This window comes from Bos indicus, chromosome 9 (genome assembly GCF_029378745.1).
Source record: "Bos indicus isolate NIAB-ARS_2022 breed Sahiwal x Tharparkar chromosome 9, NIAB-ARS_B.indTharparkar_mat_pri_1.0, whole genome shotgun sequence".
In the NCBI taxonomy this organism is placed as follows: Eukaryota; Metazoa; Chordata; class Mammalia; order Artiodactyla; family Bovidae; genus Bos; species Bos indicus.
In genome coordinates this window covers 69,149,402-69,163,829 of record NC_091768.1, presented here as the reverse complement: position 1 = coordinate 69,163,829, position 14,428 = coordinate 69,149,402, and the positions used below count along the sequence as shown (strand labels likewise).

Here is a 14,428-nt window from a genome sequence, read left to right as displayed (position 1 = left end):
GTATTTTGTGGGATGTAGCATTTTTTAAATCTGTTATTCAGATATTTTATAATTTCATGCTGCTGCCAGCTTCACCAATTTCAAATGGCTAAAACAATGTCAAATGTTTGTAAATCTACTCTTTAGAATGCCCATTCCTTCTGCCTGGTTACATAATCCACCCCCAGCTTGTACAAGTTCTCCAAGGCATATTTTTGCTTGTTTTCTTTGTGTATTTTTTGTTTTGTTTCAGGAAATGTTTTAGCTGCACCGTCTAAAATCTGGTCCTCTGCTTCAGTTTTGCTTAACAGTCCACTGACCCTTAATGCATCAGGCAGAACGGGCTCCGCCAAGGGCTGCACCTGTGTCTGAGCAGGATGGTTCACTGTGAAGCTTTTGCCCAGACTCATTTTCTTTCAAATGTTAAAAGCATTATACAGCAAATGACCAACAGGGTATGGTATATTTCATTTAAAATACTCTGAAGAATGTCTGTCCCTAGTTACTTAAAGTGAGCGTGTTAAATATAATTTGCGTGGCTGTCTTCTTTGGGATCAGTTCCCACGGAATTCTCTCTCACCTTGTGAAAGATCTTTCTTGCTTTCTCTAGAATTTTTACATAAACAACTCCTCCTCTCTGGGGAAACCTGTCTCAGCAAGCCAAGCCATAGAGATATAATGGAACCAAATACGACTCTGTAAATATAATTTGCATCAGAAAGTATGTATATGTAGCATTTTTATTTAAAGCAGAGGTTGAACTTGCCAGAGTTTTTTTGAGAACCACATCCTTCTAAATTTCTAATGATAGCTACAGTGATAGGAGACTAAGTATGTCTCTGGCAGCTCCAGAAATGCCATGTTCAGTCAGGGCTCAGTTTTAGCAGGTGGCAAGGACAGAGTTTGGGGTCCCAGAGATATTCGGAATATCTGTGGGGGCTTGGTACCCAAGAAGCATCTGGGAATCATGTTGATCATGCCACCTGTGATGATGGCAGCAAGACCTTCTATTTTAGTATTTTGTGTTTCTTGCAAAATAATTCTCAGAATGTTAAAATTTCATTGTGTGAACTGAGCTTCTAAAATCCCAAGAGGTAGAATAAGAATGTAGGTCAACAGGGTTCACTGCTATGAGACATCCAGGTGCTAATTGTTTATCTTAAGTCAAAAAGCAATATAATTTGAGGGTGACAAGCAGTAATTCCTTTTAGTTATATAGGGTTTTTATGACTCTATCACATGCACCTTCCAGTGATCTTGTGTGGAACACAGGAAACAGAATAATGCATATTCCACAGGCCACAGCAGGATGGGAAATGATCTTGTTTAAAAACAGCAGAGAGCTGGTGAATTTTGGACACATCGCTGTTGTGAGTAGTTTCTGTTTCCCTTTGTGATGCGCACAGCATTCCTCACTGCATAGACCACAGTTCATGGAGTGATCATCACCAGGCCCCCAGTCATAAGGCAAACTAGCATAACTACTGCCCAGCGTGGACTTTTAAGTTTTCCCCTTACTTATGGATAAAATTGTATGATGTCTGTGAAACATCATGTAATTATCTGAGAATTCAAAATAATATGGGGATAGGGAGGAGTGAGTTGTGCTTTAGGTGAAATGAGATTGGCTGTGAATTGATAATTGCTAAAGCCAGGAGGTGGTAAGTAGGGGCTGGTTATTTCATTCTGTTAAAATATTCCATGATGAAAGACTAAGAAATCCCGTAAAAGCCCCATAATTTAAAACAAGTCCAGTCATGAGAACATTGCTCTTCTGAGTATGGTGCTCTAGTCAGTTTCCAGTAGAGTCTTACACACTTGCACAGGACATGTGCATGTCCCTGCTGACACAGTGAGCATAGGCTTAACTATATTTGCAGGAGTCCACATAGGTTTGCATATGGATCCTCACATGCACCTGTTCACGTGTGTGCTGGGATCAGGCCATAGCGGGGAGTTGACCCCAAAAGAACACAGTCGGCTGACAAATCTGAGGTGTCCAACTCCTGATCCTTGGCCAGGGCCCAAAACACTGACCCTCTGAATAGTCATGATGCCAGATTGGGTTTATAGTAGCTTCAAGTTGTATAAAACGTTTTGCTTCAGAAACACAGGCTTGCAGTGCCCTATGCTGAGTAACTGAACCATGTGACTTCAATGAAGGTACTTCTCTATGAAGTGAGGGTAGTAATACATCCCACACCAGGCATATTCTCATGGTTGCTGCTACTGCTGCTGTCACTTCAGTCATGTCCGACTCTGTGTGACCCCATAGACGGAAGCCCACCAGGCTCCCCCGTCCCTGGCATTCTCCAGGCAAGAACACTGGAGTGGGTTGCCATTTCCTTTTCCAATGCATGAAAGTGAAAGTGAAGTTGCTCAGTCGTGTCTGACCCTCAGCGACCCCGTGGACTGCAGCCTACCAGGCTCCTCCATCCATGGGATTTTCCAGGCAGGAGTACTGGAGTGGGGTGTCATTGCCTTCTCTGTGATTCTCATGGTTAAATGAAGTAAAAATGTGTAATGTGCCTAGTGGAGCTCCTGGCACAAAAATGCCCTCCAAAAAGTTTACCGCTGTGAGTATTAACAGCACTGCGTGAATTAATCCACCAAAGGTAAGTAATGGGAGATTCTGCCAGGCTGAGCTGTGTTCTTGTGAGAACTTGCAGAATAGAATTCTGTACCATTATGAACTAAGTTACTTGGGAAGCCTGTATGGAAAGTTTTGACTTCGGATTGTATAGATGCAACTTTCCTGTGAGCCCTGCAATGTCAGGAACCCGATATGGTCTACTCATCCATCGTAAGTAAGGTGGCCAGTGTAAGAGGCAACACAGTTTTTTCCTAAGATTCTTGACTACAGGCTTCCTTACCACAGACTCCTTGATGGACTTCAAGGGTCTAGGCTTTCTCCCAATATATGCAAATTTACAGGTATACTCATTTTTCCTAGAGATTAAAAAAATTATTCCTGGCTCTCATTAAATTCTCAAAAGGCTCTCTGTTACCTCAATAGAGGTTTGGAATTTCTGCTCTTAACAATCTGGGTTTTGGAATATAGATTTGAATTTTCTTAACAGAATTTCAATCTGGTGGTGATGGTGGTTTTTGTTCAGTTGCTAAGTCGTGTCTAACTCTTGGCAACCCCATGAACTGCAGCACATCAATCTTCCCCGTCCTTCAGTGTTTCTTTGAGTTTGCTCAAACTCATGTCCATTGAGTTGGTGATGCCATCCAACCATCTCATTCTCTGTTGTCCCCTTCTCCTCTTGGCCTCAACCTTTCCCAGCATCAGGGTCTTTTCCAATGAGTCAGATCTTTGCATCAGGTGGCCAAAGTATTGGAACTTCAGCTTAGCACCAGTCCTTCCAATGAATATTCAGGGTTGATGTCCTTTAGGATCGTCTGGTTTGGTCTCCTAATTATAAATAAAATTTTTAGATATGTACTTCCTGTTTATGTTCTGTGACTCATTTGCCAGGGTGAATGCCTTTGCATAAATGTTGATAAACAGAGGCTGCTTCTGATGAGCACACTAATTATAAATTCAGAAAGCAAGACTCAGGAACATTTGTTTGGAAAAATTCTAACTTTTTATAAACAAGTCAGAAAATTGATTTACAAAATGTGTTTAACAGTTATGACTGATTTCTGAGCTATAGTTTTGCCAAAGGACTTAGATTTCAAAGAAAAACTGTTGTTGGTGTGTGAAAGTGTATATCTATTCTTTATTTTCCAGTTGCTACTATAAGATATATAGAAAATACTGGAGGTTGTTACCTGGTCACACTACTTATAAATAAGTTTTTTCTTTAAAGGATTGTGAATAACACTAGAGAACATAATGTGTGCCCTTCCCTGCCCCATTTTCTGTTTTACCAACACGTCTAAGCTTAGAATGTGAAGAAACGGTCATGGACTTGTAGTGTCCCAATGCCACATTTCCAAATTACCAACACAGTTAACAAGATGGATGATATCAACAGCTTTAGATTTGCTTTGTAAAACAAATTTGTTGTCGTTGTTGTTGAATAGGTGGCAATATAACAGCACTTACAGCATCCATTGTTTTATTGAAAGTCTCATGTCGGGGAAACAGAATTGAGAGTTCATTCAGATACTAGAACATTAGAAATAAGGTTAGTAACTATTGAAGGGAGACCACTTAGGAGCATGTTTGGCCCCTAATGAAATGCTTTGGTGTATAGGAAGAAGCAATATAGAATGAAATATGAAGGAGACCACCAGCCTGGTCTCGGGGAGAGCAGCCATGAACAGGAACCTGCTAGACTCTTAGCAGGTGGCGAGCAAAGATGTGACTGGGCAGCTGATTGGCTGCAGTCTGTGAGGGACTCATGAAATCCAGTACAGTGCCTTCAAGCAGATGGTAGTAAAACGCTTGGCCTTGGTCTCTCCATGAGAAGACTAATGTTTCTATTTCTCTCTGCATATAAAAGCATTCATGACTCATGATTTCTTTAGAAATTCCTTGCACTCTTATCTTACCCAACAGCAACAGAGAAGTCAGGTCCTGCATTGCACAACTAGGTTATGCTAAAAATCCATATGTTTAGAGCTCCTCTGTTCCCATAGTAGTTGACATGCATTTTCTCTGCTAGGACAACGGTGGTGGAATGCACCCACCAGACTCATCAGTCAGGCTTCACAAGTGCCTGTTGCCAAGAGAAGTTGGAGCAAACCTTGGTGGCCAAAACTTCTACACCTTCTGTCAAAGAAAGCATTTTTACAAAAGCTGATTTCCGCCAGAGGCTATAACGAGATCCCTCCCAGAATTGAAGGAATATTGTTACTCCTTCCAGATGGCATGCACACTTACGCTAAATTACCTCAGTCTGGAAGTCCCAGCAGATATTTTCCTTGTAATCAAATACAATAAATGAGTGTCTCCAGTTGAACAGTGAATTTCATATTATGCAGTAAATGCAAGTGGAGACTGATAAGTCATTGGATGTATATGAGGATTTGGAGAGTGAGGGAGGCGAGGGGAGAGAAGCAGAGAATAGCATTCTCGCTTTGCGTCAGCCACATGATTTCTGTGTCACTACATAAATGCATTTCTTTCAGGTGAACAAATTCATTGTTTTATAATCAGTCTAATAGCCTGTTGGATTCATATGCAAACATCGGTATATAACCAGACTTAGGACATGTTAAGTGTCTTTTGCTAACATTAACTAGGAAACTGTGATGAGCAAGGTAGTAATTTTAACTACTACTTTGAATTGAATGTTTCTTCTCAATTACCTAGATTGGCTCTTTGGGGCTCTCACTGAAAGAATCCTGCTAGTGAAATTTCTCTCTCTCTTTATTTTTTGCCTGCCTCCTACCCCATCCCACCCCGTCCCACCCCCATTCCACCTCTCTAGATCATCACAGAGAGTAGCATTGACATTTATACACTACCATGTGCAAAATAGCTAGCTAGTGAGAAGCTGCTGTACAGCACAGGGGCTCAGCTTGGTGGTTACTGCTAGGGAAATGTTGACTTCTTTGCATATTTAGAAATGCTCCCTGATGTTTGGTTTTCGAGACAAGGTCTTGAGTTATTCTCCATATGAGTTCCATGAACATTGTGTTCTTTACTTTTCTCACCAAATGGCCAGTATTTCCAAGTGGTGTCATGCTGAAAGCTACCTTCATGATGATCCATATCCAGTGAAGAGAGGCTCTTCTTGTGGGTTCTCACAACGATGATGTGATTTGCAAAAGCAACTGGAAAAGGGGGAGAAGCAAACCAACAGCCAGAAATAATGCCTGAAAAGGTGACATTTATGCCTTGCTGAATGTCAAGAAGAGGAAGTGGGAACTCACAGTGGGAATCCACAGGCACTCATCTTTTGCTATTCATTTTATCTCTACCAGAGTTTCTTCACCTCCAAAGTCAGAATAATGCCAGCTTCCACGAAATTACATAATAATGATGTTGAAGAATTTTAGTTTGAAAATAATGCCCTTCAGAGTAGACATGGTTCTATAAAAGTTTGTTACAAAAGTTTTTAAGTATCCAGTCCATGGACCCATCCAGCACAATCTTGGGACTCTGAAGAACTGCTGATTAAGCTGAGTCTCATAGCTGTCTTCTTGGACAATAGCTGCCACTTTTCAATATAGTTTGGACCAAGCATCTTAATATTCTTTCTATCTCGCTGTGGATCTGGTTTATTTACCTACTTTATTGCTAAGCCATTGACTGTTACTCTCTGACCAGCGGAAATCCACTGTGCTTTGGCCACTGATCAGTCTCTGACAGTCACGTCCGCTTCTTTCTCTGGTAGGGGGAAGAGCCAGCGTTGAGACTGTGTTGGTGATCAGGAGTCTGTGACAGTTCTTCATTAACTGAAAGGAAAAATACTAGTTAATACTTCAAAGGCAGCTGAGCGCCACTGGTCACTTACAGCTCCTAAGATGTAATTGGCCAGCACTTCTATCCTGGTGGTTACAGAAGTCATGGCCATCAGAGCAACTACTACTGCAGGATCTCTCCTTTGCTTCTCAGCCTCTCCCAAAAGAAATGGAAATGCTTATTTCTAAAGAATGGTCATGGTTAGACTGGGCAAATTACCACTGTAATAAAGATCGTTACATGTTAAGTATATTTATATTCAGTAGATTAAATGTTGATTAAATGTATTAAGATTTCCACATTCAATAAACATTTATTAAGCCTGTCTAATGTAAGGCCTAGGGATATGGAAATGAGTAAGAGAGGGTTTCTGTCCTGCTCCTCCCCACCAAAAATGTGTTTCAGCATTTAGTCTTTAGATAAATCATATTTGTCTCCGCTTTACCTTTTGGTACTTTTGACTGAAAACTGAGATGCTAATTTTCATTTACTCCTTAATCCCTTAAAATATAACTTCACTTAAAGCTACTGAAATATTAAAACTTATCAGTGACATCGTAATTACAAACTGGTGTCATTTTCTAATCCCCAGTTTCCTCCCTCTGTAGCATTTGACATGAGCTCCCTTCCCATGACCCCCACGCTAATCAGGCTCTTCCCCTTGGCTTTTATTATGTAGCATCTTTCTGTATATCCTTACCTGCTCTGGTACTTTCACCCATTACCTCTCTTGCAATAATACATTTGATCTTTAGCCCTGAAATCCTGACAGTTATCCTTTGAGATCTTCCTGATACATCAAAAAAAAAAACAAAAAAAAACAGCCTTCTTTCTGACTACCACCAACACGCATAACAGAAACTATTGTTACTCTTAAAAGTTTATTTTCAGAATTATAATTAATCAAATTATCGAAGCCAGAGACAAGGAGTTTATAATCTCATAGGAGATAATGCATGTTTATAGCATTGAACCTGAAAATATTCTTTTTGGCCCACAGGTCAAATCCTAGCAATTTATTCCTTGCCAGGCACTTTATATGCCACGTACCCCAGGACATGAGCACTCTCTCTGACTTTCTGTGATTCCACATTGCTTGTCATCTTAGTCGAGAGAGGGTACATTTGAGTTGGAGGCTATCAGGTCTTAGGTTACACAAGCCTCAAGTTTTAACAGCTAATGTTTGTTGATCACTTTGGTGCCATACACTGTGAAAAGACCTTTGTGGGTCTTGTTTAATTCTTATGTTGTAGTCACTTACTCTTAATTCACAGATGAACAAAAGAAGATGTAGAGAATCAAAATGAGGCAGTTTGCCCAAGATCATAGAAACTGATGGATTTAGGATTTGATCCCAGGCAGTCTTGACTCTGGAGAAGGCAATGGCAACCCCCTCCAGTACTCTTGCCTGGAGAATCCCAGGGACGGGGGAGCCTGGCAGGCTGCCATCTATGGGGTCACACAGAGTCGGACATGACTGAAGCGACTTAGCAGCAGCAGCAGCAGTCTTGACTCCAGAGGCCATACTCTCAGCCACTCAGTTTCACTGCCTTTCCACATAGATTATTGCTAGTTCAAAGGTATTGCTTCAGATAGCCCATGCCTTAGGTAATAGACTCATTGCAATATGAGTAATTGCTTCCCTCATTCTTCATTACCAAAGATGCTTTGAATGAGGAGCCAGGATACAAACTAGAACTGAGAATGGGTGATCTGAATAATGACACTGAAAGAAGAGAACTAGAAGCATGGAAAACTAGCGGGGAGAGACCAAAAGGAAATCCATCATTCCTCAATGAGCTAGCTATCCTGTAAACCAAGTGTCTGTGCCAGGCTCAATGCAGAGAGCAAGAGAAATAGCTCGTAATACTGAAAGAGCTTGTAATTTGGCCATTATTGCATTTTAATGGAACTTTTAGGAGAGCATAGAGAGATTAGACAGGTGAGAATAGGCAAGTGGCCATGAGAACATAGAACATCGGAGTTTGTAATTGAAGATTATTCTTCAGGCAATGACATTGTCTCTGTTGGGCCACAGGTGAAGAAATGTAGTCTCCTTGATTCAGAGATAAATCTTCATGCTGAGGAATCACCATCATCAATAATTACCCTGTTAAAGAGGTTGATTCATCCCCTCAAAATTTTTGTAAAATTCTTGCCTTTAAATTCTCCCACGTTGGTGATAAGCTTCTTTGCCTGGGCTGAAAGTATTCCTCCATTCAGCAGATACTTACTGAACACCTACTCTGTGTTCAATACTCCAGGGGTGGTGTTTTAGCTGAGAGGGCTATTTCTGGAGCCAGATAACCTGTCTCTACCATTTTCTAAGTGAGTGACCTTGGGCAACTTACTTAATTTTAAGTAAAATTTTTAGAATTTATTTTTAAGTAAAGGTAAATTTGTCTTGAAGTTTAATATGGCTATTGGCTTCCCAGGTGGCGCTGGTGGTAAAGAACCCGCCTGCCAATGCAGGAGATATGAGAGACATGGGTTCGATCCCTGGGTCAGGAAGATCCCCTGGGGGAGGATATAACAGCCCACTCCAGTATTTTTAGTGCAGGTATATTTTAATGATGGTTATTATAATGACACAAACGCTGTCTTCTGAGAATTCATATTAATAAATCAGCAGGGGTCATAATGACTGAACGTTGTTCAGAAAAGGCACTGTTAAAAACCTTACATGTATTACCTCACTTAATCCCCACACCAACCCTACAGCTACATCCTGCTATTAATTCTACTTTACAAGTGAAGAAACTGAAGCTTCAAGAGGTTAGGTAGTATGCCACTTAATTGGACATGCATCTTAAGTCACGTTGCTGCAGCTGCTGATGATGCTGCTTCTGCTAAGTCTCTTCAGTCGTGTCCGATTCTGTGCAACCCCATAGACGGCAGCCCACCAGGCTCCCCCGTCCCTGGGATTCTCCAGGCAAGAACACTGCAGTGGGTTGCCATTTCCTTCTCCAATGCCTGAAAGTGAAAAGTGAAAGTGAAGTCGCTCAGTCTGTCCGACTCTTGGTGACCCCAGGGACTGCAGCCTTAGTTGTGTCCAACTCTGTGCGACCCCATGGACTGTAGCCCACCAGGCTCCTCTGTCCATGGGATTCTCCAGGCAAGAACACTGGAATGGGGTGCCATTGCCTTCTCCAATGCGTGAAAGTGAAAAGTGAAAGTGAAGTCGCTCAGTCTGTCCGACTCTTGGTGACCCCAGGGACTGCAGCCTTAGTTGTGTCCAACTCTGTGCGACCCCGTGGACTGTAGCCCACCAGGCTCCTCTGTCCACGGAATTCTCCAGGCAATAATACTGGAGTGAGTTGCCATGCCTTCCTCCAGGGGATCTTCTCAACCCAGGGATTGAACCAGTTTCTCTTATGTCTCCTACATTGGCAGATGGGTTCTTTACCACTAGCACCCTGGGACAGTGAATGTAAATGGATTATTTTATGGAAAGGCAATGCCAAAGAATGCTCAAACTACCACACAGTTGCACTCATCTCATACGCTGGTAAGGTAATGCTCAAAATTCTCCAAGACAGGCTTCAGCAATACATGAACCGTGAACTTACAAATGTTCAAGCTGGTTTTAGAAATGGCAGAGGGCAAAACTAATACAATTATGTAAAGTTTAAAAATAAAATAAAATTAAAAAAAAAAAAAGAAAAAGAAATGGCAGAGGAACCAGAGATCAAATTGCCAACATTCGCTGGATCATCAAAAAAGCTAGAGTTCCAGAAAAAACATCTATTTCTGCTTTATTGACTATGCCAAAGCCTTTGACTGTGTGGATCACAATGAACTGTGGAAAATTCTGAAAGAGATGGGAATACCAGACCACCTGACCTGCCTCTTGAGAAACCTGCATAAAGGTCAGGAAACAACAGTTCAAACTAGACATGGAACAACAGACTGGTTTCAAATAAGAAAAGGAGTACGTCAAGGCTGTATATTGTCACCCTGCTTATTTAACTCTATGCAGAGTACATCATGAGAAACGCTGGGCTGGATGAAGCACAAGCTGGAATCAAGATTGTCAGGAGAAATATCAGTAACCTCAGATATGCAGATGACACCACCTTTATGGCAGAAAGGGAAGAAGAACTAAAGAGCCTCTTGATGAAAGCGAAAGAGGAGAGTGAAAAAGTTGGCTTAAAACTCAACATTCAGAAAACGAAGATCATGGCATCTGGTCCCATCACATCATGGGAAATAGATGGGGAAACAGTGCAAACAGTGGCTGACTATTTTTCTGGGCTCCAAAATCACTGCAAATGGTGACTGCAGCCATGAAATTAAAAGACGCTTACTCCTTGGATGGAAAGTTATGACCAACCTAGACAGCATATTCAAAAGCAGAGACATTACTTTGTCAACAAAGGTCCGTCTAGTCAAGGCTATGGTTTTACCAGTAGTCACGTATGGATGTGAGGGTTGGACTATAAAGAATGCTGAGCGCCAAAGAATTGATGCTTTTGAAATGTGGTGTTGGAGAAGACTCTTGAGAGTCCCTTGGACTGCAAAGAAATCCAACCAGTCCATCCTAAAGGAAATCAGTCCTGGGTGTTCATTGGAAGGACTGATGTTGAAGCTGAAACCAGTATTTTGGCCACCTGATGTGAAGAGCTAACTCATTTGAAAAGACCCTGATGTTGGGAAGGATTTAAGGCAGGAGGAGAAGGGGATGACAGAGGATGAGATGGTTAGATGGCATCACTGACTCAATAGACGTGAGTTTGGGTAAACTCCGGGAGTTGGTGATGGATAGGGAGGCCTGGCGTGCTTTGGTTCATGGGGTTGCAGAGTCAGGCACAACTGAGTGACTGAACTGACTGACTGAGGACTCTAATCACTTTCTGTAAAGATTGTTTGATATGTTAAGAGAGCTTTTACACAGTTGATTTATTCATGCTTTGACAGACCAGTCAAGAATCACCACTCCCTCAATGAAATCTTTTGACAAATGTATATGTTATGATCTATTGAAGATTAGAGTACATACTTAACAATTTTTCTTTAAAGCCCTCAATTTTAGCTGTGTTTTTCTTCAACTAATTGTTACCAAATATGTTTTATTTTTAAATGCCCAACCTGTAAGATAAATTGCATATGTTAAAAAACAACAACAAAAGGTTAGGTAGTGTGTTAATCTGTCAATGTCCCTTTCTTCACAGGACAAAATAGGAATGATTACACTTGCCATAGCCCTGGTTGCAAGATTGATGACATGACATTTGACCATCTGTTTACAGTTTTTAAGTGGGAGCTGCTAAATAGAGATTCAAACTGGTGATATTTTATTTGGGGCCAAGTGATCTCTTTTGCCCTCAAACTGGAGAGAAGATATATAACTGCTTGCCCTTAGGAAAACAGTTACAGAAAGAACTATAATTTTTAAAGCTATATGTTCTCAGAGGTTTTTTTTTTTTTTTTTTTTTTTAATAAGAAAGGGAAATTTGGAATTAGGGGGATTGGATCCACATAAAAATGAAGGCATGCCTAGTTTAAGGTTGTCTGCTCACACTGGAAAATGTAATCAGAAATGACTCCAAAAAAGGATATGCAGATCCTAAATGGGAGCAGAGAGAAGCAAAGGAGGGTAGGAAGACGTACTTCAAATTTGATTTTTGGTTAACACGACATCATCCAACTTAAGGAATATTACTGGTTTTTGTTGATATTACTAAAATAACTATTAACCTCTCATATTAGTCTAACATTTGGGTACATTATTAACGCTTAGTCAATCAAACTATAATGCAGTTTCATTCTTTTCAGTTACAGCAGAATAAATAGTCTAAATCCAGGACCCAGCAGCCTGTGGCCCAACCACTTTAAGCTTCCTGAGGTTTCTTTTTTCTCCCCACCTTAAGACCACAGTTTCATAGAAAAGTCACACCAAGCCATCAGATATCTATTAGAGCTTGACATTTACTAACACTCTGATAGCACAATGATGGCATGTTTCCTTAATAGAAGTTTAATGGAGAAAGAAGTGTGTGCACACACACTCACAAGGACTTACACACACATGCACCCCTGTCAGGCAGACACAGCAGACCATGTAACACCGTGTATTGTTTGTGAATCTATTGGCCTGAGAGAGACAAGCAGTCATGTGTCCAAATTGCTGATTCACAGTTCATCTGTCTTTGGGGGGCTGCAGTGAAGGATCCCTGCATCAAGTCTTCAGGGCCTAGTGTACCATCCACACTGCTGGTGAGATCAAACTTGCCATGTTCACCCGTGAAGGTATCTTAAGAGGGCATTTATTGAGGGGTCCCTGCACACTCAAAAAAGATGTGATTCCAGGCCTCCCAGAAAGACGGATAGTCCATGGACTTGTTCAGATGTGTGCCGTGGGAAAGGACCTCTAACCCCTGCCCTGGCTGGCTTCTCACTTACCCTCCATCAGCTTGATCCTGAAGTAGGCAATGAGAAGGAGCAGCAGCAAAGTCACAGGCAGGAAGATGCCAGAGAACAGGAACCAGCCTGGAAGCTCGCTCAGGAGCTCTGACAGCACAGGGCTCATTGCCAATCACACAGATCCCCTACCCCGGGCCAGTGGGGTTTGCACTCCAGGTGAGGTCAGCTTCGCTCAGAGGCTACACTTGTTTTCTCCTGGGGCTCTGGCCTTTGCTCAGCACATCTCGGTGGAACTTTTTGTGGACTTTGCTCTATTTAAACAGCCCCATGAATTCTGAGAGGATTGCTGGCAGGTTACTCTGTAACTCAAAGTATAGTGGAATTGAGAGTTGATTCTCCCAGGCCATTCCAGAGATGACTTTATTTGGTGAGGTTGGGAATGACACTAGGAGGCCTAAATTTCTTTGTAGCCAGTTTATTTGATTTGAAAAGTACCTGACTTCAAGCAAACCTGTTTGTTATACATATGTGTATATATATGTGTGTGTGTATGTGTTAGTTGTTCATTCACGTCCAACTCTTTGCAACCCCCTACACTGTAGCCTGCCAGGCTCTTCTGTCCATGGAATCCTCCAGGCAAGAATACTGGGAATACTGCCATTTCCTTACACTACCAATATATTCCCAGATGTAGAAAAGAACTTTTCCTACATTCTCTAAATTTCAGAGAAAAAAATCACCATGTCAATATACCTGTGTCTAGAAAACCTGAAATTTCCTTCATACAGAGTTCTTTCCATTTATAAAAACTCTTCCCAGTATGTCCTGCTCTGAATGCTTTTCCAAGCAGTACACTGGTTTGTTCAGTTATTTGACAAATACTTAATTCTGCTATAACCCAACCTCTTGACTAGATGCTGGATGTATAAGAAAAAATCATGGTACCTGCCCTCTGAGAGTGGAGATGGACACAGAAGGAGAGAATGGCCACAAGACACGATGATGGAACGGATGGCAGTACGGTCCCCGGTCCTTCTCCCCTTGGTGCATCAGTTTGTGCTTGCTGCTTTAGCAGCTGGCACCCTCCGCTGTCCTCTGCTCGCACATTCCTGTGGCCCTCCATTGGCAGTAGAAGGTGCCCCCTGAATGACAGTGATGTGGCTTATGTGGTAACTACCAAGTTTCTCAGAAAAGACTAAAAGGGCAAGGGTAGGAGACTGTGTTGACATTGGCTCATACACTGAGTTGAGTTGCCATCCACTGAAGCTTTAGTGGAAAAAAAAAAAATTGAAGATACCAGTCTACTAAACTAAAAGCAACTAAAAAGTCACTTCTATAATGAAAAGTCTCCTAGAGAATGTGGAAAATTTGGGGAGGGAGATTGGTAGCCACTCCTTGGGGTGATTTCTCTTTTCACGTTCTAACCTTCCCCATGGCCACTTGGTGCCTGCCTTAGTGAGTGGCTGGCAGACTCTACCAAGGACAAGCTGTTGTCACCGCCTCCGGAATTATCTCACCGAGGGTTTCATGTGGCTATGCAGAGTCTCTGTCACAGCTGTAAAGTCTTCACCCTGATCTATAAAACAGTAGAATGGGGAGGGTCTCTGGGATGCTTAGCTGGCTTCCTAAGCAGTAAACAGTAAATAGACTTCTGACAGACCTCTCCCTGAGTATTTCATATTTTATTATAAAGGATATTGCTTTTAAAATTTTGATTCCTGG

The 14,428-nt window shown here is 41.7% G+C and overlaps 1 protein-coding gene across 1 annotated transcript; it reads right to left on the bottom strand.

The window, feature by feature from the left end:
* Positions 1–4,032: 4,032 nt before the first annotated feature.
* SMLR1 (small leucine rich protein 1) lies at positions 4,033–13,935 on the bottom strand. Its single transcript, XM_019966920.2, is given in 4 exon segments — positions 4,033–6,336; positions 12,746–12,896; positions 12,898–13,017; positions 13,789–13,935. Coding segments are annotated over 4 exon segments (504 nt in total). The 3' UTR covers positions 4,033–6,250.
* Positions 13,936–14,428: the final 493 nt, after the last annotated feature.